The sequence below is a fragment of the Anolis carolinensis genome, unplaced genomic scaffold, assembly GCF_035594765.1.
Source record: "Anolis carolinensis isolate JA03-04 unplaced genomic scaffold, rAnoCar3.1.pri scaffold_13, whole genome shotgun sequence".
In the NCBI taxonomy this organism is placed as follows: domain Eukaryota; kingdom Metazoa; phylum Chordata; class Lepidosauria; order Squamata; family Dactyloidae; genus Anolis; species Anolis carolinensis.
The window spans coordinates 11,595,389-11,620,161 of record NW_026943824.1 but is presented as its reverse complement, the minus strand read 5'-3'; the positions used below and the strand labels follow the sequence as shown (position 1 = coordinate 11,620,161).

The following is a 24,773-nucleotide window of genomic DNA, read 5'->3' as shown; positions in this document are numbered from 1 at the left end:
TTTCTATCTTGTTTGCTGTGTCATACAATAATAATAATAATAATAATAATAATAATAATAATAATAATAATAATAACAATAATACAGTAGGGTCTCACTTATCCAATGTAAACGGGCCGGCAGAACGTTGGATAAGCGAATATGTTGGATAATAAGGAGAGATTAAGGAAAAGCCTATTAAACATCAAATTAGGTTATGATTTTACAAATTATGCACCAAAACATCATGTTGTACAACAAATTTGACAGAAAAAGTAGTTCAATACACAGTAATGCTATGTAGTAATTACTGTATTTACGAATTTAGCACCAAAATATCACGATGTATTGAAAACATTGACTACAAAAATGTGTTGGATAATCCAGAATGTTGGATAAGTGAATGTTGGATAAGTGAGACTCTACTGTAGCTACTTTATTTTTTATCCCACCTCCATCTTTCTGAAGGGACGGCTCACATGGGATAAAAAGCATACAATATAAAGCAGAGCTTGGAAAAATTACTTTTTGGGCCAGTTGCAGGATTCTGGGAGTTATGGTCCAAAAATATAGTCGCCTTCTGATTCTGAATACGTTAAACCTAGAGAATGCGCCGTCAATTAAAAGTGGAGACTGCTGGGCTTCAGATGCCATGATAGTGTGCATTGTCTATTACCTTCCGCCCACCCGAGACGATGCGCAAGAGATACGAACTTTGATGCAGAAATGAACACATTGAGAAACAAGGAAAAGGTATTTCTTTTAAAATCTAAAATAGTGTGAAACCTATAGTGTGTCCCACGCCCCTCTGTGTCTCCAACTCCCTGTTTACCAAACCGACGTGGGGAGTTTCTGTTTTAATTAAGACGCATTGAGACATGTTCCTTTGGAAAGAAGAAGCAGTAGATCAGGTGCGCCTTGCCAATATTTCGAGAGAGTGAGTGAGAGAGAGAAAGAAGGAGGAGGAAAAAGAAAGAGAGGGAAGGAGGGAGGGAGGGAGACGGAGCCGCACCTTAGGGAGAGATTGCATTCTGGAATGTGCCAACGACAACCTTAAACAAACTACAACATATTGCAGAGGAAAATTAAAAGGGTGTTATCTCTCCCGGTATTCATAAAACAAGAGCTAACTCCATAACCTGCTGCATCTACACTGTAGGATTGATGCAACTTGACGCCACTTGAACTGCCATGGCTCCGTGCTATAGTTTTATAAGGTCTATCCAAGCCTGGGATTGATAGTTCTATAAGATCTTTCTCTGCCACGTACTGCCGGTGCCTCACCAAACTACATCTCCCATAGCCATTGAGCCACTGCAGTGAAAGTAGTGTCGATCTGCATCAACGCTCCAGTGTAGATGCAGCCAAAGGTCAATGCTGGAAGGCGACACATAGAAGAAACTCCTTTTTCTGGGTGAGCATTTCCATGCTCCAGAAGGAAATTATGAGGCATACAGAAAAGAATTTTCACACACCTGTTGATATTTTAGGCTGAATCTATACCACCATATAATGCAGTTTGGAACCACATTATATGGACAGCGTAGACCCATATAAGGCAGTTTGACTGCACTGAACTTCATTATATTGGTCTACACAGAGCATATAATGTACTGAGACTACATTGACCATATAATGTACTCAGTCTATACTGACCATATAATGTACACAATCTATACTGATAATGTACACAATCTATACTGAACATATAATGTACTCAGTCTATACTAACCATACAATGTACACAATCTATACCAATAATGTACACAATCTATACTGACCATATAATGTACACAATCTACACTGAACATATAATGTACTCGGTCTATACTGACACTATAATGTACACAGTCTATACGGATCACTTCATGTACTCAGTCTATACTGATCATATAATGTACACAATCTATACTGACCACTTAATGTACTCGGTCTATACTGAGCATATAATGTACAGGTCTATACTGACATATAATGTACACAATCTATACTGATAATGTACACAATCTATACTGAACATATAATGTACTCAGTCTATACTGACCACTTAATGTACACAGTCTATACTGACCACTTAATGTACACAGTCTATACGGATCACTTAATGTACTCAGTCTATTCTGACCATATACTGTACACAATCTATACTGACCACTTAATGTACTCAGTCTATACTGACATATAATGTACACAATCTATACTGATAATGTACACAATCTATACTGAACATATAATGTACTCAGTCTATACTAACCATATAATGTACACAGTCTATACTGACCACTTAATGTACACAGTCTATACTGACCACTTAATGTACACAGTCTATACGGATCACTTAATGTACTCAGTCTATTCTGACCATATACTGTACACAATCTATACTGACCACTTAATGTACTCATTCTGTACTGACCATATAATGTACTTGTTCTATACCAGGCATGGGCAAACTTGGGCTCTCCAGGTGTTCGGACTCTAACTCCCACAATTCCTAACAGCCTACCGGCTGGGAGTTGGAGTCCAAAACACCTGGAGGGCCCACATTTGTCCATGCCTAGTCTATACTGACCATGCCTAGTCTATAATGTACACAGTCTATACTGATCATCATATCTCAATCTCAGTCTGACTGACCTCACAAGGCTGCTATGAGAATAAAGTAGCACCAATTGTGTATACTATATATGTGTGTGTGTAAGATAGTCCTGTATGATACCATTTGCTTGTTGGAATAAATTTAATAAGCATACAAAACAGAGTCACAACAAGAACAACTACTAGCCTTTGATTCAATAACAGGGTTCAATCCTGGACCATAAAAACTAAAGCTTTCCTTATGCAGGATTCCCAAATCCAAAATGCTCCAAAATCTAAAATTTCCCATCTGGGAGGCTGAGAGGGTGGCCTCTTGGCTTTCTGATGGTTTGACGTACATGGTTTAATGCACAACATTATTGCAAATATTGTCTAAAATTAGCTATGGATGAGGTGTATACAGTATATATGAAACAGAAATGAATTTATGGTTCAGACTTGGATCTCATCTCCAAGATACCTCCCTATATGTATGTGTAGATAACTAGATGGGGCGAGCCAAAAGTCAATAAGGAGTCCAATATTTTAATAACTTTTTGAAAATGTTTTTTGAAAGGTAGTGTAATGTAATGTAATTTCCTGTATATACTGTATACCGGGCATGAGCAAACTTTGGCCCTCCATTTGTTTTGGACTTAAAACTCCCACAATCTATACTGACCATATAATGTACTCAGTCTATACTGAGTCTATAATGAGTCTATACTAACTATTAATGTAGTTAGTCTATACTGACCTATTAATGTACTCATTCTCTACTGACTGTACACAGGCTATGCTCACCATATAATGTACTCAAATCTATACTGACCATATAATGCACCCAGTCTATATTGACATATAATGCACTCATTCTATACTAACCATATAATGAATTCAGTGTATACCGGTCATATAATGTACACAGTCTATACTGACCATATAATATACTCAGTTGATGCTAATCCTATAATGTACAGTTTGTACTGACCAAATAATGCACTCATTCTATACTGACCACATGATGTACACCAGGGGTCCCCAAACTTTTTAAACAGGGGGCCAGTTCACGGTCTCTCAAACCGTTGGGGGGCCGGACTATAGTTTTTTAAAAAAAACTATGAACAAATTCATATGCACACTGCACATATCTTATTTTGAAGAAGAAAGACAAAATGGGAACAAATACAGCCTCAATGTTAATCATCATCATAATCATCATCAAAATAATAAAGGGGGTTGGAAGAGACCCCTTGGGCCATTTAGTTCAACCTCTTCTGCCTTTGTGCACCAAAAGCACAAACAAAGCACCCCTGACAGATGGCCACCCAGCCTCAATGTTGTTGATAATAATAATAATAAACGCTTGGAAGCATTCGACTTGTGATTTTGTGATTCGAAATCCAGCATATAGATCTCATTTCCTGTGTTATACTATGTCTTTGTGCCAACAACAACAACAACAACAAAGAGAGTTGGAAGAGCCCCCTTGTGCTATTTAGTCCAACCCCCTTCTGCCTTTGTGCACCAAAAACACTAGTAAAGCACCCCTTAATAATTAATAATTAATTAAATAATAATAAAAATGCCATTATAAATAAGCAAAACTTTGGAAGGCATGTACCAGGTGAAGGAGGAGGAGGGCCGGATAAATGGCTTGGATGGGCCGCATGTGGCCCCCGGGCCTTAGTTTGGGGACCCCTGATGTACACAGTCTATACTGACCATATAATGCACTCAGTCTATACTGACCATCATATCTCAATCTCAGTCTGACTGACCTCACAGGGCTGTTGTGAGAATAAAGTAGCACCAACTGTTTATACTGACCATAGAGGTCAGTATGTCTATACTGACCCTGAGGGAGAAGAGCGGTATATAAATTAAATAAATAAATAAATTGTGTACACTATATATATATATATGTGTGTGTGTGTGTGTGTGTGTGTGTGTGTGTATGTATGTGTATCTATAGGATACCTTTTGGAGTTGTGGGAGTTGAAGTCCAAAACACATGGAGGGCTGAAGTTTGCCCATACCTGATATAGCTAGAAATACACAGAGATACATAGATATATTTTTCCTACTCTAAAGGAAAAAGAGCCTTCCCTTGAACTACTGTATATACTTGATTATAAGCCTAGTTTTTCAGCCCCTTTTTTAAGACTGAAAAAGCCCCCCTCGGCTTATACTCGGGTGAGGGTCCTGGTTGGCTTATATTTGGGTCAGCTTATACTCGAGAATATATGGTACATTTATTATTTTTCTCTATTATTATTGGTATTACTGTATTACATTTATTATTTTTCTCTATTATTGTTGCTACTATTACATTTATTTTACTCTATTTTTATTATTAATAATAATACATTTATTATTTCACTCTGATCTTATTATTATTGTTGCATTTATTATTTTACTCTATTTATTATTACATGTATTATTTTCCTGTATTTATTATTATTATTATTACATTATTATTTTACTCTGTTATTATTAAAAGGATACATAAGCACATTTATCCGGGGAGCGGAGTGAGCACCCGCTGTTAGCTCTAGTTTCTGCCAACCTAGCAGTTCGAAAACATGCAAATGTGAGTAGATCAATAGGTACTGCTCCAGTGGGAAGGTAACGGCGTTCCATGCAGTCATTCCAGCCACATGACCTAGGCGATGTCTATGGACAATGCCGGCTCTTCAGCTTAGAAATGGAGATGAGCACCAACCCTCAGTCGGTCATGGCTGGACTTAATGTCAGGGGAAGCCTTTACCATTTTTTACCTTTATTATTATTAAAAGGATACATAAGCACATTTACATTGAAGAAGATGAGAATAATGATTTGATCAAAGTTGGACCGTCTTACCTTAAATCTGAGCTTGATGTGAATATTCAAAAACATTTAACCTACTGATGCCTCAATTAATGTCATTTTATTGGTATCTATTTTTATTTCTGAAATTTACCACCCTCGGCGTATACTGGAGTCAATGTTTTCCCAGTTTTCTTGTGGTAAAACCAGGTGCCTCGGCTTATATTCGGGTCGGCTTACACTTGAGTATATACGGTAAGTGCTTAAAGAGAAGCAGCTGGACACCTGTGCCAGGTTTTAGAGCTTTAGGGAAAGCCAAAGCTTCAAAACATGAGGATTTGAGGACTGTGCAAGGAGGAGACTCACCTCTTCTTCTGGACGGTGGGACTGTATTTCCCTTTGTTTCTTTTCTTGAACAGTGAATGCATTTCCGATTCTCTCTGAAGGTGGATGAAGGTGGAAATACCTGGCTGCCAGGGGGTCAAGGGAAGCAGGTGCCAAGACTCCTCTCTTCCTTGGCCAAAGGGAGGATGGTGCTTCGCTCTTTTTTCTCTCTCTTTCTTTCTGCCCTCCTTCCTTATCTCTTTACTTTCTTTCTCCCCTTCTTTGCTGCTTGCTCGCCAGTCCAGGTGGTCGCAGAGTGGGTGGCTTTGGCAGGAGAGGAGTTGGAGCAGGTAAGCAGGCAGGCAGCAACCCTGCTGGCACAAGGAGGTGTGAGCCTGCTCAAGGGCCAGGCTGGCCTGCCTGCAGCCCACGCCCCACAGGGAGGGAGGGAAGGAGGGAGGGCTCTGCCATGGTTTCCTCCTCCTTTGCCATTCATTTACTGGGAGCAGCAGAACTGGCTGGCTCTCAAAGCAGGATGGGGAAGAGGGCGTCGCTACGGGCGGCCACCAGGGGGCGCTGGAACTGCCAGCTTTTTCAGAGCGGAAGGAAATCCATCAGGTGCAGCCTTCCAGGGAATGACACCATAAATAATAATAATAATAATAATAATAATAATAATAATAATAATAATAATAATAATAATAATAATAATAAAATAAGTACAAGAAAACCGCACTACAAACTAGAGCTGACAGCTGGCACAACAAAACATTGCATGGAAGGTTCCTTGACAAAATTGAAGGAAAAGCTGATAAGGAGAAGACCTGGCTCTGGCTCACGAATGGGACCCTGAAGAAGGAGACAGAAGGCCTGATCCTTGCAGCCCAAGAGGAAGCCATCAGAACAAATGCAGTTAAGGCCAAGATCGAAAAATCAGCTGATGACCCAAAATGCAGACTGTGCAAGGAAACCGACGAAACCATTGATCACATCCTCAGCTGCTGTAAGAAAATTGCACAGACAGACTACAAACAGAGGCACAACTACGTGGCCCAAATGATTCATCGGAACTCAAGTACCACCTCCCAGCAGCCTCAAGTACCACCTCCCAGCAGCAAAGAACTGGTGGGATCACAAACCTGCAAAAGTATTGGAGAATGTGCGCGCAAAGATACTGTGGGACTTCCGAATCCAGACTGACAAAGTTCTGGAACACAACACACCAGACATCACAGTTGTGGAAAAGAAAAAGGTTTGGATCATTGATGTTGCCATCCCAGGTGACAGTCGCATTGACGAAAAACAACAGGAAAAACTCAGCCGCTATCAGGACCTCAAGATTGAACTTCAAAGACTCTGGCAGAAACCAGTGCAGGTGGTCCTGGTGGTGATTGGCACATTGGGTGCCATGCGAAAAGATCTCAGCCGGCATTTGGAAACAACAGACATTGACAAAATCACAATCTGCCAACTGCAAAAGGCCACCCTACTGGGATCTGCACGCATCATCCGAAAATACATCACATAGTCCTAGACACTTGGAAAGTGTTCGACTTGTGATTTTGTGATACGAAATCCAGCATATCTATCTTGTTTGCTGTGTCATAATAATAATAATATAATAATAATAATATATTGTCAACAATCTTACAAAAAGCAAATCTCGGCTATCATACATCTAAGAAATCTCACAAAATTTCGCATCTGATGTACATGGATGACCTGAAGCTGTATGAGAAAACTGAAATTGAAATCCAGTCTCTGACTAACACTGTCCGAATTTTTAGCACTGATATCAGCAGGGAGTTTGGCTTGGACAAATGTTCGACAGTGGCATTGAAGAAGGGGAAAATCATTGAAAGTGAGGGCATAAATATGCCTAATGGCCAAACAATAAAGTGTCACCAGCCAGAGGCCTATAAATATCTGGGCATATTACAGCTGGACAACATCAAGCAGGAACATGTGAAGACTGTGGTCAGCAAAGAATACACACAAAGGGTCAGAAAAATCCTCAAAAGCAAGCTCAATGGAGGCAACGCCATCAAGGCCATAAACACCTGGGCCATACCTGTCATAAGATATACTGCTGGCATCATAAACTGGACACAGATGGAATTGGACAATTTGGACAGAAAACAAGAAAACTCATGACCATTCATCATTCACTGCACCCCCGCAGTGATGTTGACCGGCTATATCTGCCTAGAAGATCAGGGGGCAGAGGACTCTTACAAGTAAAACAAGCAGTCAAAGAAGAAGAACATGCCCTGGCAGAATATGGAAAGCAAAGGGAAGAACCTGCTTTAATTGAAGTCAAACATCAGAAACTCCTCAAAGCACAGCAGACAAAAAACCAGTACAAGAAAACCGCACTACAAACTAGAGCTGACAGCTGGCACAACAAAACATTGCACGGAAAGTTCCTTGATAAAATTGAAGGAAAAGCTGATAAGGAGAAGACCTGGCTCTGGCTCACAAATGGGACCCTGAAGAAGGAAGGAGACCAGGAGCAGCCCAGGAGCAAGCCATCAGAACAAATGCCATTAAGGCCAAGATCGAAAAATCAGCTGACGACCCAAAATGCACACTGTGCAAGGAAACCGATGAAACCATTGATCACATCCTCAGCTGCTGTAAGAAAATTGCACAGACAGACTACAAACAGAGGCACAACTATGTGGCCCAAATGATTCACTGGAACTTATGCCTCAATTACCACCTCCCAGCAGTAAAGAAACAATAGATATTGACAAAATTACAACAATTAATAACAACAACAATAATTCAAGTAATAAATTAATTATTATTATTATTATTATTATTATTATTATTATTTGGGTAATAAATTCATCATAGTAGTTACAACAATAATAATAATAGGGTAATACATTCATCATCAATAATAATAATTTGGGTAATAAATTCATAATCACCAATAATAACAAGTAATAATAATTCAGATAATTAAATCATCAGTAATAATAATAACAGTTCAGGTAATACATTCACCATCATCAATAATAATAATAATTTGGGTAGAAATTTCATAATCATTGTTATAATAATAATAACAATAGCGATAATAATAATTCTGGTAATTCATTATCATAATCATCAACAACAATAATAGTTCAGATAATAACTTTATTAATAGTAATAATAATTTGCATGCCACGTTTTCTCTTAACAGAGACTCCAAGTTGTTTCATGGTACTAAAAGCAATGCAACATGCAATCTAATATCTAAAGACTATAAACATTAAAATAGAATTGGGGGTGGGGAGGAAAAGGCATATTAGTATAAATAAACATAAAGTATCCATTTCAGGCTGCTGCAAAAGTATAAGGTTCTAGTTGTGTGAGTTAGATGTTTTTAAGTTACAGTACAGGAGCAAAATAGCCTGTAATACACACACACACACACACACACACACACACATACATATGAACATAAAGACATATGAAATAAATAAATAAATAGTAATGTAAACATTAATATGAATATAAAGGCATCCAGAATATATAGATGCAACTGTAAAGAAACAAAAAAGTATCCAACTCAGACTGTTGTGAATGTGTCAGGTTTTATCTGTTTGGTGAAATTACTTGTTACTGTTTCTTTGGAAGCCGCCTTGGTTCCCATTCTGGGCGAAGGTTGGCATACTAAATAAATGCATATAAATATAAATAACAATATGTATAAACATCAATGTAAAAATATCCATCTCAGGCTGCTACAGATGTACGTTATTTTAATTTCATGTGCTAAAATTCAGGGCCAACCTTCACTATTACAGATCTAGGATGTCACATTTTCAGGTCAACATGCCTTATCTGCAATTTTGAAATCCAAACAGTCCAAAATATACTACATGCTTCTGAATAGCTCAGCTTATGCAGATATTGTATTAAAGGTTATGGGTTTGTGATATATATGATATTACCTTAGGTACTTGACAATGCTCGGGTTAGGTCTTTTGTATGCTATTTATCAGAAAGAGTCATTGTTTGCTTTTGTTTTTAAGAATGGCGTCATTAGAAAAAGCGTAAGGATGTGGGTGAACTACAACTCCCAACATTGCGGATCAGTTTCCCCCAAACCCCACTGGTATTTGGATATGAAATACAGTAGAGTCTCACTTATCCAAGCCTCGCTTATCCACGTTTCTGGATTATCCAAGCCATTTTTGTAGTCAGTGTTTTCAACATATCATGATACATTGGTGCTAAATTCATAAATACAGTAATTACAAAATAACATTACTGCGTATTGAACTACTTTTTCTGTCAAATTTGTTGTTTTGGTGCTTAATTTGTAAAATCATAACCTAATTTGATGTTTAATAGGCTTTTCCTTAATCCTTCCTTAATATTCGCTTATCCAAGCTTCTGCCGGCCCGTTTACCTTGGATAAGTGAGACTCTACTGTAGTATTAAACGACTATTAGGTCATGTTGAGTCTGTGTCCCATATGTGATCCAGATCCATTGTTGGTGCGTTTCAGAGTGCATTTTGATTGTGGGCGAACTATAACTCTCTAGGTGTCTAGAACCCATTGGTTTGCCTTGTGAAGCAGTTTATAGAACTCTCCTTCCGGCACCGTATCTCAAATGAGTTGGCTTTCCTCCAGTCCGCTTTCTCCACCATCCAGCTCTCGGAAGAAATAAGGAATAGCATTTCTCACTGTCGTATCTCATTATCATATCATGTCTTATTATGTATGTATGTATATGCAAATATGGGTGTTTTGAAAGCTAAAAAGAACCCAAACTCTGGTCCCAAGCCTTTTCAACCAAGGAATGGTGGTGGGAAGGTGTGCCTGCAAAGGAACGAACAAACGCCGAGAATGGACCAACAGGTTTGGAGAGGTTGCTCCTCATCGGATGGGTGTAACTCCGTCCCTGAGCAAGGTGTCCCTCCCAAAACTCTCTCACGGGAGTTGACTTCTGAGGAAGGGAAATGTATCTCTCTCTTTCTCGAGAGAGAGAGAAGCAGAGGATCCATTGCCTCAAGAATTTGGTGTCATACCATGAAGCCATGACCGTGAAGGAGGTCCCAACCCTTTGGCTCAGAGTCCATCTATTTTTTACTTAGGCGATCCCTCGTAGTTCGAGGATGATGGTCTTCCAGTTGTGAGGTCTTGAGGGTGAATTCTTAGGTGGCTGAAGAGACCTATTCTTGATCTGCATGTTCTCCCGCAGTGAGGACATCAGTTTCCAGATGGAAGGCGGTCCCGGTCAGGGTTTTTTAAATTTATTATTTATTGGACTTGTATACCGCTACTCCAAATTTGACTCGGAGCGGTTTACAAAAATAGATAAAACAATACAGTTAGCTTTAGATAACAATAAGAACGGACATAGCCCCAAGTTTTCACCCTTCGAAGGCTTGTCGGAAGAGAAAGGTTTTACAGGCTTTCCGAAAGGCAAGTAGGTCACGGGTAGTTCGAATTTCAATTGGCAAGGCATTCCATAGATAATGGGCTACAATCGAGAAGGCTCTCTGCCTAGTAGAAGACAAATGATAAGTCCAGATGTTAGGGACTTCAAGCAAATTTCTCCCTTAAGCCCTCTGTAAAGGACTACGAACGTCTAAGACTCTTTCAGGCAGGGGGAATCCTTTTATCCCACCTGCTGCCAGCAATTTGGAAAGAACTATTAACGACTGCCACCAACTTGTAAAGATGCAACCACCAAAGACTCAGGGAGGAGACATTTTCCTGTGTTTTTTTTTTCTTTCTTCTTCTTCACTTTAGATGGTAGCATAACTTGGTTTAGAATATATGCGACAGAGGCTTGGATGTTGAAAGAACGATAAGTTTATTCAGGCACAGACTTGGTGGTTACAAAAGATGTTTCACTTAGAGGTATTCTTATTAACAGTTACAATACTAGAATGAGATGAATCAAACTCTCTAAAGTATCACTTCTTTTACTTAAAGTAGTTAAAACCTATTCCTCTGTTCCTTTCTAACTGTTACTTCAATGGATCTCTGTGAGTCCAGATGGGATTGGTTCCCAAAGTCTGAAACTTGGACTATTCAGTGACTTCAAACCACAGTCACCCCTGTGATCACAGATTCTCTGTGCCTTTCCAGGACACAGACTACATTAAATAAGTCACCAAACTTATTTAAAACCGACTCAAAATGAACAATTGAGTCTCCTTGATCCCATCAACCTGGAATCAATCTTCCCTGTGCCTCAGAGCACAGACTGAACTCTTTTTAAAACATTCCCTCCTTTTTCATCCAGCTAGCTCCGCCCTTTTCTTGCTAGCTTCGAAATAGTTACATTTCTACAGAAGCAGCTACATTTCTATGGCAACCAGGTGGCTACTCCCTTCATGTAATAACTATAACACTTACCCCTTTAAACATAAACACACAATTAAACATAACAGCTATAAACCAAAATTCATACTTCATTACACCCTCCATTCTTGCTTTTTTGAATTCCGCAGCACTGCTGGTCACAGCTGACCTCCAATTAAAGCGCTCAAGGGCCAGGGCTTCCCAGTTCTCAGTGTCTATGCCACAGTTTTTAAGATTGGCTTTAAGCCCATCTTTAAATCTCTTTTCCTGCCCACCAACATTCCGTTGCCCGTTCTTGAGTTCGGAGTAGAGCAACTGCTTTGGGAGACAGTGATCGGGCATTCGGACAACGTGGCCAGTCCAGCTGAATTGATAGCGTAGGAGCATCGCTTCAATGCTGGTGGTCTTTGCTTCCTCAAGCACGCTGACATTTGTCCGTCTGTCTTCCCAAGAGATTTGCAGGATTTTTCTGAGGCAACGCTGATGGAAACGCTCCAGGAGTTGAGTGTGACGTCTGTAGACCGTCCACGTTTCGCAGGCATAGAGCAGGGTTGGGAGGGGAATGGCTTTATTAACAAGCACCTTGGTATCTCTACAGATGTCCCAGTCATCAAACACTCTTTGTCAGAAGAGAATACTTCTGGAACATGGCCACACAGCCCGAAAGATATACAACAACCACTCTCTGCTTCATTCTGAAAAATGCTGCACTCGCAGAGCTCAGGCGGTGTGTATATTTCAGTGTCGATGTTGACTTTTGTGGAGAGGTGGCTGCCAACTATATACACGGCCAACTCTAATTCCTTGGGATTACAGTCACAAGACCCCATAAAAGTCGTGGTAGGAGGAAATGTCCGGGCTGTGGCAGAAGCTGGTTAGTATCCAGCTGCAACAAATCACTACTGACTGAGAGGTCATGAGTTCGAAGTCAGCCCGGGTCGGAGTGAGCTCCCAACCATTAAATAGTCTAGCTTGCTGTTGACCTATGCAGCTCGAAAGACAGTTCCATCTGTCAAGTAGGAGATTTAGGTACCACTTTATGCAGGGAGGCTAATTTAACTACCGTATATACTCGAATATAAGCCAACCCGAATATAAGCCAAGGCACCTAATTTTACCACAAAAACTAGGAAAACCTTGACTCCAGTACAAGCCGAGAGTGGTAAATTTCAGAAATAAAAACAGATACCAATAAAATTACATTAATTGAGGCATCAGTAGGTTAAATGTTTTTGAACATTTACATAAAGCTCTAATTTAAGATAAGATTGTCCAACTCTGATTAAATCATTATTCTCATCTTCTTCAATGTAAATGTGCTTATGTATCCTTTTAATAATAATAGAGTAAAATAATACATGTAATAATAATAGTAATAAATACAGGAAAATAATATATGTAGTAATAAATAGAGTAAAACAATAAATGTAATAATAATATCAGAGTGAAATAATAAATGTATTAATAATAATAATAAAATAGAGTAAAATAAATGTAATAGTAGCAACCAATAATAAGAGAGAATAATACCAATAATAATAGAGAAAAATAATAAATGTACCATATATTCTCGAGTATAAGCTGACCCAAATATAAGCCAACCAGGACCCTCACCCGAGTATAAGCCGAGGGGGGCTTTTTCAGTCTTAAAAAAAGGGCTGAAAAACTAGACTTATACTCGAGTATATTTACGACACCATAAAACCCTCCAGCAGTGTGTGGAAGAATGAGGAAGTACTCCATCAAGGACTCAGTGTCACAAGTGGACGGTGAAGCAGCAGCACCCTTGTGGCTAAAATCGAGCAAAATCTCGTGAAAATGTTAAATTGCCTCTGTGTCTATGTATGTCGTATGTCTAATGGCATTGAATGTTTGCCATGTTTATGTGCATTGTGATCCACACTGAGTCCCCTTCGGGGTGAGAAAGATGGGCGGAATATAAATACGGTAAATAAATAAATTTCTTTTCTAAGTCCTCGTCTTCTTCGTGACTGCCTTCTGATGAATAACTGAGTCAATGTATGCAAAACCTTGAACCAATTCAAATGTCTTCATCATCGCCTTGAAAGTTATGTAAAGTTATGTGGTTTATTCAATTTGGCCAACTACATAGATAGAGGCCATGGTAATCCTCTTCTAAATGCCATGTCGAGACCATCCAAAATAGACCAAGATATAGCTCTGAATTTCCGAAACCTGAGGAGCGTTGTTGATTTCCAACTGCCTTATAATCCATTTTCAAACTACATTATGTGGTCAATGTAGACTCCAGCCGTTTCTACACTGCCATGTAAAATCCAGATTATCTGCTTTGAACTGGATTGTATGGCAGTGTAGACTCATATAATCCAGTTCAAAGCAGATAATGTGATTATTTGATTTGATAATCTGGATTATATTTCCCCCCAAAAAATTCCTTTCCATCCAGACTGTTGCTATTTATATATATTTTTAAAAAGTGGTCCAAGGCACACATCATGTGCCGTCCGCCGGACAGTAAAAAACTATAAAACTGAAACGTGCTGTCCTTTATCCGGGCGAACTGCAAATCCCTATAAGCTGTCCTATAGATATTGAACGACTGAGTCTGGATAACTTCAAAAAAGGATGTTTATTCATACAAGGTTGTAAACCTGGCACAGATCTTAAAGTTGCAGAAAATGAAACAAATTTCTATAGGTTTTAGTTACAGAATTATCCCTGGTTCCAGAAGGCAAAAGTGATTATAAAACCACTATACCCTAATCACGCTGCCTATATTAGAAGGAGAAACTCTTTCCTTCCCTATCTTTACAGCAAAGATTAGTTCTAGAAGCGATGGAATAACTTTGCTCCTCTAACTAGATTTCCTATTCCAGATCAATATAATTCAATACTTATCTAATTTGGATAGGCTTAGATTGGCCTGGTTTTGAGGATGATTTGTCCCAGTTAGCCTTGCACAGCTCCAGCACGTTGGAAGACTATAGCCAGAATGAAGCTCCAAAATGGAGACTAGACCCTGGTAAAAAGGGCGGTCCTAAGATGTTGCACTCTTTGACCAATCACTGCAAAGAAAACTGCAGCCAGCTCTTGCAGATTCCAAGCCACCTTTCCTAGGCCTTTGCAGCCAGAGGCTCAAACAAAATGTAAAGGAGGGAAAACAAACAAACGACCAATAGGTAAGGCAAACCATCGTCCTGGGGGACGGAACACTCCCCGCTAAATTCCCAGGATGTGGGAATTTACCAATCAAAAACATACAAACACCTTTGTATACACAACAATACAAACACTAGAACTTTAAACATCTCCAATAAGCAACACGAGGTCACTAATTGGTCTGTCCAAAATGGACACTTTGCCTCTGTTGCAAGTCTTTAATTGAACTTTCCTGACCTTACCATCCGGGCAAGGAAAGGTCTTTAATACAATGCCCATGGGCCATGCATGGCGGGGCAAGTCTTTGTCCTTTAACAACACAACGTTGTTAACCTCAATGTTGTCCTGTGGGCTTTGCCAGATTCTTCTAGCTTGAAGCTGGCTTAAGTACTCAGCTTTCCACCTTTTCCAAAAGTGGTTGGCCAAGGACTGCACCTGTTTCCACAGGGCACGGTGAGTTCCGTCCGGAACTGGCAACATGACGTCCTTCCATCCTGGCACCTTTTGTGTCAAAATAAGTGCAGGAGTCAGTGGTTGTAAGTTCTCAGGGTCACTGGTAAGGGGAACCAGCGGCCGGTTGTTGATAATTGCGGTAACTTCCGCCATAAGTGTCACCAAAACATCATGCGTCAATGACCTATGACTCAAAAACATGGCATTAAGGATTTTGCGACTAATACCAATCATCCTCTCCCAAACACCACCCATATGGGAGGCGTGAGGAACATTGAAAGTCCACATAATTTGTTCAGTATTCGTAAAGTTCTGAACCTTTGGGTCTCTCCCAAACCTAGACACACAATTGAGTTCTTTGGTCGCACCTACAAAATTGGTGCCACAGTCCGACCGAATTGACTTAATTGGCCCTCTGAGGGCTATGAACCTTTTCAATGCGTTTAAAAATGATGAAGTGTCCATTCCTTCTATGACTTCTATATGGACAGCTCGTATTACTAAACAAGTAAACAAAACTGCCCACCTCTTGTTATTTACAACACCACCCCTGGTTTTCCTAGTGACAACCTCCCAAGGACCAAACACATCGATTCCCACATGAGAAAAGGGTGGGTCTGTCAAAGTCCTATCCTGAGGTAGTTCTGCCATCAACTGACTTTGACAGTTTCGTCTGAGTCGCCGACATTTGACACATTTGAAAATACAACTGTTGACCAACCTTTTGGCATTAACTACCCACAGACCTTCATTTCTAAGGGCTGCCTCAGTTAGAGTTCTACCCTGATGATGGATCCTTTCATGGTGATGCCGAGCGAGCAGCAATGCAGTGTGACTATTAGGGGGTATGATGATGGGGTTTTTTATGCACGCCTTGAGTTTAGCTTTGGCTAACCTTCCTCCAACTCTCAAAATACCCTCCTTGTCTAGAAATGGGTTTAACTCATTTAGAAGACTTTGATTAGGGATGTTGAGCCCTTGCTCTAGCCTAGCTATTTCCTGCTTGAAAGCAGATCTCTGTACTGACTTGAATATGACGCTCTTAGCCTTTATCATATCCTGGACCTGTAAAGGCTCACTATCTTTGCAAGCTAAACGATGTATAAGCCTAGCAACTGCTCTAAGAAGACTGTGCCACTCCGAAAAACGTTCAAAACGGTGTGGTTCCAGGCAAGATCTTTGGCCCATCTTGATTTCTGTGGTTGATTTGCAGGCTTTCACCTCTGCACTTCGTGAGACTTGAGCATTCATAATGTCCGAAAACCTTTGCTCATCTTTCGAGAGCGCTGTGGCTTCGTCTCTCTCAGAGACTTTGAAGATGGAGGAATACTCTGGAGTTATTGCTTGGCAGTAGACCGAGATATGACTTAGGCAACTGCGCACAAGTGTAGGACGTCCACCTTTAAGCACCTGTGCTTGATTGGAGTCCAACGACGATGGTGGGTGCATCTTGTTTATGCACACTGGGCCTATGACTGTCCAGCCTAATGGCAATTGTTGTGCGATAGGTGCACCTGGAGGTCCTTTAACTTGGTCGTTCACACAGAACAAGCTCGGGCAGTCCGAGCCAAGCAAAAGGGCAATGTCCACATCTGGCCGAAAGGCTGGTATAGCATTCTTTAACCGTCGCAAATGTGGATGAGCCTCCACAACTTCTCTAGTTACAATTTGTTTTTTGTTCCGAGGGATGGAGGAACACTCAATCAGGTCTGGCAACTTGAACTGTCTCTTCTGGTCGCAAGAGGAGACAACAAAGCCAGATGCTATGCGACCCTGCAACTTCTTTTTTCCTGCACACGTAGTCATAGTGTAGTCGACCATCTTGGTTTTAAGGTCAAACATGCGGAAGAACTCTGGAGTAGCTAGGGAGGCATCGCTCTGTGAATCTAGGGCCACATAGAGTCTCTTTTTAAGCCAAGGGCTCTTGGATGGATATACATCCGCTAGGCAGATAGGATGACAGACTCTGAACTGGTGCACGTTAGAGCATAGTTCAGTGCAGGCGACCGATGGAGCATCCTCCTGCATCCGTGACGCGGCCTGCATGTTGGTGGCTTCAGTAGATGACCCTTCTTTGGAAAACGTGTCCCCTTTGGCGTGGGAGACAGCGTCAGAGTTGTGCATCGCGGTGCAATGCTTAAGGCTGTTACACCTTGCACATTTGACATCCTCTTTGCAGTTGGATGCAAAGTGAAGAGTTGCTCCACAGCACCTAAAACATATGCCCAGCTTCTGTACAATCTGTTGTCTTTCTTTATAAGGCTTCTTGCCAAATTCCCGGCAGTTGGCCAAACTGTGAGGCTTTTGGTGAATGGGGCAGAGCACCTCCTTCACCTCTGACTTGGATTCGTTGGCCCTGTGCTGAGTTTCAACAGCCCTAACACTAACCGGTCTTTTGGCCTCTCTGGATGGTTTCTTGTCCACTTCAGGTGCCTTCTCTGGCTGGGTCCCTTGGTATAAGGTGGGGAGGCCCGTCTGTGGATCATTCCTTTCTCTGGCTGCCCTGGTGATGAACTGGACCAAATGAGAAAATGGAGGGTATGCCTGGGAGTGGGCCTCCTTGTAGTTGAAGACCTCCTGTCCCCAGCGTTCTTGCAAAGTGAAGGGCAGCTTGGTCAAGATCTGCCTCTGGGACAGGTGCTGATCGAGGCACTTCAAACCGGGCAGTTCTGGATTCTCCTTGGCCGACTCTAATTCCGTAAGGAGATCGCTGAGGTCCCACAAGAGTTTGAAGTCTTTGAGTTTCAAAGCTGGGAACCTTTGGAGCTTGTCCATAAGAGATGCTTCAATCTCTGTGCTGGCCCCATACCTCTGCTGCAACCTGGCCCAGGCCTTTTCCAGGGCTTTGTCGGGATCGGCTACGTGGGCTGCGTAGATCTTCTTAACTTGTGAGGATGAGGCTGGGCCCAACCATGCAGCCAGAAGAGTCAGTTCTTCCTCAGGCAATAACTTTAAGTCTCTGATTGCTCTCTGGAAGGTGGCCTTCCAGAGAAGAAATTCCTCAGGCTTGTCCGAAAACTTTTCGACACCCTTGTCCTTAAGATCTCTTCTGGGGCTTCTGATGATGGAGACAAGCTGGGACTCTGGCGTCGAAGGGAACAATTGAGGAGTTTGCTGTTGTGGAGTGGACTCCCACCGTGCACCTTGCGTCAACCTTTGGCCTCTTGGAGGGATGACATCGACCACTGACGAATCGATGGTTCCCTGTGCAGCTGTCTGTAGGGGCCAACTAGCGCTCGGCCTTGAGGCCCTGATTGACTGACCTAGGGTTTTAGCAGGAGGCACAGGTAGCTCGAGCAAGGGTGAGCTCCCCGCTATGACGCTCTGCTCTGCAGGAAACTCAAAAGTGACTTTGGGGCCCTGCTCTGGGTAAGGAGAGAAGTCTCCCTGTTCCTCATCCGAAAACTGGCTGTACATGCTGCCAAGGTGCGCAAACACTTTGGCAGAAGGGTCCTGTATTGGTAACTGGCTTACATTTTCTTCTGTGAGTGGCTCAATTAGGGCCTTGGCCAAAGTCTCAGCCCTTACCCTTTTGGCTGCGGCATCCATCTTTATTCTAAGCATCTCTATACGAGCCTGTTCTATTTGCATTTCGCTTTGTCTACGGGCCTGTTCTATTTGCAGTCGTTGCTCTTCTTCTTTAAAGGGAAGGGTGAGATCAGCTGCCTTAGCATCAGCCTCCGCCCCCGCTACCTTGCTCTTTAGCTCCAGACGTGCAGCCTCCTTAATGTGCAAGGCAGCTAGGGAAGAGATGGCACTCCCAGCAGCAGAAGACTTGCTAGAGTGGCTGCGTTTAGACGATGCACGCTCCCTTAGTTTAGATACCTGGCTAGAGCGGTTGGACTTAAGACTAAGTGCCACAGCAGGTGATTTCAAAAGATTGGTCTCATGGCTGCATAAGGAAGACTGATTTCCTTTTGGCTCAGACCTTAGATTAACAGGTGGAGAACTAAATTCCAAGGCATCTAGAATTGCCCTCACCTTATTTTCTTTCTCATTAGTGTCAGCTAAGACACTCACTATTTCTAACTCTGAATCCTTGGCGTTAATGCGCTCGAGGACCTGGACTATCTTAGACACCAAACCCCTCCAGAGACCGAAGGTCTCTTCAAGGTCTGTCTGTAATATGGATGGCACCCTTGTAATACCCAAGCTCTCAATTCTGTCCATCAATGTTACAATTCGCTCCCATGCCGAACCTAACCTCACATGGAGGAGCTCCTTTTCATCTATTAGATGGGCTAGCATCTTGGCTGAAGGGTGCTTTATCCTTTGGGGCCTTTCATTCCTACTTTCAGCCTCAGAAGGAGGTATACCATCTGTATCATCTTGAAATTGCATAGACATTATGTATTCTTAATAGCAAGTAAATTTACAACAAAAGCAAATACAACATACCAGCAAGTAAATTTACAATAAAAGCAAATGCAATATATAATACAATGCACAACACTTAATCATAGCAATATATATCACTAAGTAACTATACTTTACAAAGATTGTGACCTTTGGCGCCAGATTTTGGTGGGCAAGTTGCAAAATGCCAACTGACAGCAACTTGCCACTTGATACCTCCCTTGCCCGAGTGACGTAAACTGCCAAAATGGCGACTTCGCCAAATTTTCAAGCACCTCGTGCTCTGCGGCTCGAGGCCTGCCGCCGAAGGAGCACCGAGGCTGGCTTTGGAAAGGAGGAGAGAAGAGACGCCTCCTCCCCGCTGTGAAGGGAGGTCACCACCGCAGGACGATGAAACAGGTCACCACCGCAGGACGATGAAGCAGGTCACCACCGCAGGACGATGAGGCAGGTCACCACCGCAGGACGATGAGGCAGGTCACCACCGCAGGACGATGAGGCAGGTCACCACCGCAGGACGATGAGGCAGGTCACCGCCGCAGGACGATGAGGCAGGTCACCACCGCAGGACGATGAGGCAGGTCACCACCGCCAGGCGATGAGGCAGGTCACCACCGCAGGACGATGAGGCAGGTCACCACCGCCGGACCATGAGGCAGGTCACCACCGCAGGACGATGAGGCAGGTCGAAGCCGGCCGAGTGCTCCGGCCGAACTCGCAGCAGCGTTGCCAGGCCTGTCCAGGTTCTAGCCTGGTTCTGGTGGGCTTCACGCCTCAGAGCCAGCCAAAGAACTGTCGCTGGTGCTCCGCGGCTCGAGGTCTACCGCCGAGGGAGCCCTGGACGTTGCTGGGAACTGCACAGCCTGTGCAAACCCAGAAAGCCACTGGGCCACGTGCGCACACGCGAGCCAAATAGCAAGGAAATAGAGCCCCACTATTTGACTCCTTCAGGTCTGAGAGCGGGCTCCACTGCCTCAGACGCTGGTAGAGTCTTTAGGTATGCAGACTGAGCTCAGGCGGAAAAGCCGCGGCCTATACTAAACTTCCTAAACTATAAAAAACTATAAGCCGTGCAAGCTAGCTCAAGCGGAAAAACCGCTGATCTACCTCAAAACTGTGCCGTCCGCCGGACAGTAAAAAACTATAAAACTGAAACGTGCTGTCCTTTATCCGGGCGAACTGCAAATCCCTATAAGCTGTCCTATAGATATTGAACGACTGAGTCTGGATAACTTCAAAAAAGGATGTTTATTCATACAAGGTTGTAAACCTGGCACAGATCTTAAAGTTGCAGAAAATGAAACAAATTTCTATAGGTTTTAGTTACAGAATTATCCCTGGTTCCAGAAGGCAAAAGTGATTATAAAACCACTATACCCTAATCACGCTGCCTATATTAGAAGGAGAAACTCTTTCCTTCCCTATCTTTACAGCAAAGATTAGTTCTAGAAGCGATGGAATAACTTTGCTCCTCTAACTAGATTTCCTATTCCAGATCAATATAATTCAATACTTATCTAATTTGGATAGGCTTAGATTGGCCTGGTTTTGAGGATGATTTGTCCCAGTTAGCCTTGCACAGCTCCAGCACGTTGGAAGACTATAGCCAGAATGAAGCTCCAAAATGGAGACTAGACCCTGGTAAAAAGGGCGGTCCTAAGATGTTGCACTCTTTGACCAATCACTGCAAAGAAAACTGCAGCCAGCTCTTGCAGATTCCAAGCCACCTTTCCTAGGCCTTTGCAGCCAGAGGCTCAAACAAAATGTAAAGGAGGGAAAACAAACAAACGACCAATAGGTAAGGCAAACCATCGTCCTGGGGGACGGAACACATCACCATGCCTATGTGGGAATGAATCATAGTCAAACAAGTTATTTTCAGTTTAAGGGAAAAAAACATCAGAATACCGTAAAGCCTTTTAAGGATATATATTTGATTTCTTCCTGCAATAAAAGGGAGCAGGTTAAAATTGAAAAGATTTCGAGCACATGCGTTTTGAGAAGTCTCGTTATCCTTCATGCACATACAGTAGAGTCTCACTAATCCAAGCCTCGCTTATCCAAGCCTCTGGATAATCCAAGCCATTTTTGTAGTCAATGTTTCCAATATATCGTGATATTTTGGTGCTAAATTCATAAATACAGTAATTACAACATAACATTACTGCGTATTGAACTACTTTTTCTGTCAATTTTGTTGTATAACATGAAGTTTTGGTGCTTAATTTGTAAAATCATAACCTAATTTGATGTTTAATAGGCTTTTCCTTGATCAGTCCTTATAATCCAAGATATTCGCTTATCCAAGCTTCTGCCGGCCCGTTTAGCTTGGATTAGTGAGACTCTACTGTATTAGGTTCATGTGTGAATTCCAGCATATTATTATACCCAGATACAAATTGCAGTGTATTGTGGAATATAAGGCTCCTTTATACTGCCAAATAAAATCCATATTATCTGCTTTGAACTGATGGCAGTGAAGACACATATAATCTAGTTCAAGAAGATAATCTGGATTATATGGCAGTATAGACATATAATCCAGTTCAATCAGAAAATATGGATTATATTACAATGTAGATTCATATAATCCAGTTCAATCAGATAATATGGGTTATGTGGCAGTGTAGACTCATATAATCTAGTTCAATCAGTTAATCTGAGTTATATGGCAATGTAGACTCATATAATCCAGTTCGATCAGATAATCAGAGTTATATGGCAGTGTAGACTCATATAATCCAGTTTAATCAGATAATCTAGATTATATGGCAGTGTAGAAGGGGCCTAAGTAATGTTCTGGGTAAGAATGAGCATTTTTGCATGGAAATCCAAGCGCCGAAAAGCAAATCCCTGTGTCAATCCAATAGAATAAAATCCAGTTCCCACAGAATGGGGAAACCCAAGCAGAATATGTCCCTTCTCTTTTGGTACAAGATGTTTACCCTTTGGCCTGGGACATTACATTGACCAGACGAAACATTCCCCTATGGCCAAAAGCAATAAATTCATTGGCACCATTTAATGTTGGTTCCAATTACTTTGTGTTTCTAATGGCTGTCGGGTCATGAATTATCTAAAGCAATGAGATTTTGGGGCCAAACCTGTACACTGATTTATTTATTCTAATGTCGAAACACTATGGACGAAACACTATGGATGTCGATTTATTCTAATGTCGAAACACTATGGACGGAGTTGTCATTGTTATCTAGGAATCTCTTTCTGCACTGCCATATAAAATTTAGATTATTTGCTTTAAACTGGATTATATGGCAGTGTAGACTAATATATCCAATGGATTGAAGACTAATATAATCCAGTTCAAAGCAAATAATTTGGATATTTTATGGCTGTGTAGACTCATATAATCCAGTTCAAAGCAGATCATGTGAAATCCCATTGATACCATCCACCTATTTTAATTGGAAGTGAATATTGGACTTCGGACACAAATTCTGCTCCATCTCTCCTCCATAGAACGTCCTTCAACGAAATAATATTTGCATTGATCATTTTGTTCACTTGGAGTCAAGTTATTGGATAGCCTTATTCACTTTGGTAATTTCATTCCACCTGGTATTAATTTGTTTCCCTTTTGAATATTGATAGGCAACCATATGCATGGTCACACCTAGATTTATTAATCATTGGATAGTGGATGGATGGTGTTCCGCTTTAATGTTTTTAATATGCATTCTTTTCCATGCTGGATGGAACCACTACCTGTCTACTTTCTCCCTTCTCCGGCTCTTCCTTCCTTCCTTCCTTCCTTCCTTCCTTCCTTCCTTCCTTCCTTCCTTCTTTCTTTCCTTCCTTCCTTTCTTTTGTCCCTTCCACTCATACAAATGACACCTTTCTTTCCCAGTGACATCACAGAGGGCCACTTCACCTCAACAGCCAGTCCTTCACAGAGCAACAACCAATGCAGTGACATCACAGACGGCCACTTTGCCTAGCAGCAGCCAATCCTTGATCTAGCAGCAGTCAATGCAGTGACATCACAGAGGGCCACTTCACCTAGCAACAGTCTTCGTGGTACAAGCAGACAGAAAAGTGTACATATTTAGACTCTCTCTCTCTCTCTCTCTCTCTATATATATATATATATATATATAGAGAGAGAGAGAGAGAGAGAGACAGAGAGACAGAGAGACAGAGAGAGAGAGAAAGAGAGAGAGAGAGAGTCATATATACTAATATATAACTATATATGACTCTCTATATATGACTACATATTTATTTATTTACAACATTTATACCCTGCCCTTCTCACCCGAGGGGACTCAGGGCGGCTTACAAAAATTGGCAAAATTTAATGCCCAAAAATGCAATCATAAAAACAAAACAATACATACAGATCCATTAATAACATTGTTAAAACACATTATAAAAACCTTAAAAACGTATATATGAGTCTCTATACCGTATATGACACTCTCTCTCTCTCTCTCTCTCTCTCTCTATATATATATATATATATATAAAGGTAAAGGTTTTCCCCTGACGTTTCTATATATGAGTCTAGATTATTGTCTCTCTTTCTATATATATGACTCTCTCTCTATATGACTATACATGACTCTATATGACTCTCTATATATGACTCTAGGAGCCCCAGTGGCGAAGTGTGTTAAAGCACTGAGCTGCTGAACTTGTGGACCAAAAGGTCCCAGGTTCTAATCCCAGGAGCAGAGTGAGTGCCCGCTGTTAGCCCCAGTTCCTGCCAACCTAGCAGTTCGAAAACATGCCAATGTGGGTAGATCAATAGGTACCGCTCCGACAGGAAGGTAACAGCGCTCCATGCAGTCATGCC

The 24,773-nt window shown here is 41.5% G+C and overlaps 1 protein-coding gene and 1 long non-coding RNA gene across 2 annotated transcripts in view; one reads left to right on the top strand and one right to left on the bottom strand.

Moving 5' to 3' along the window:
- The window catches only part of ppl (periplakin), a 69,642-nt gene extending 63,389 nt beyond the window's left edge, over positions 1-6,253 (bottom strand). Inside the window, exon 1 of the mRNA XM_008116801.3 lies at positions 5,734-6,253. Coding sequence (XP_008115008.1) covers positions 5,734-5,795 — 62 coding nt within the window. The 5' untranslated portion in view covers positions 5,796-6,253. The remainder of the gene's footprint in view (positions 1-5,733) is intronic.
- Positions 5,652-24,773, top strand: part of LOC134294155 (uncharacterized) — a 29,974-nt gene continuing 10,852 nt past the window's right edge. Inside the window, exon 1 of the long non-coding RNA XR_010001132.1 lies at positions 5,652-5,748. This is a non-coding gene — a long non-coding RNA (uncharacterized LOC134294155). The remainder of the gene's footprint in view (positions 5,749-24,773) is intronic.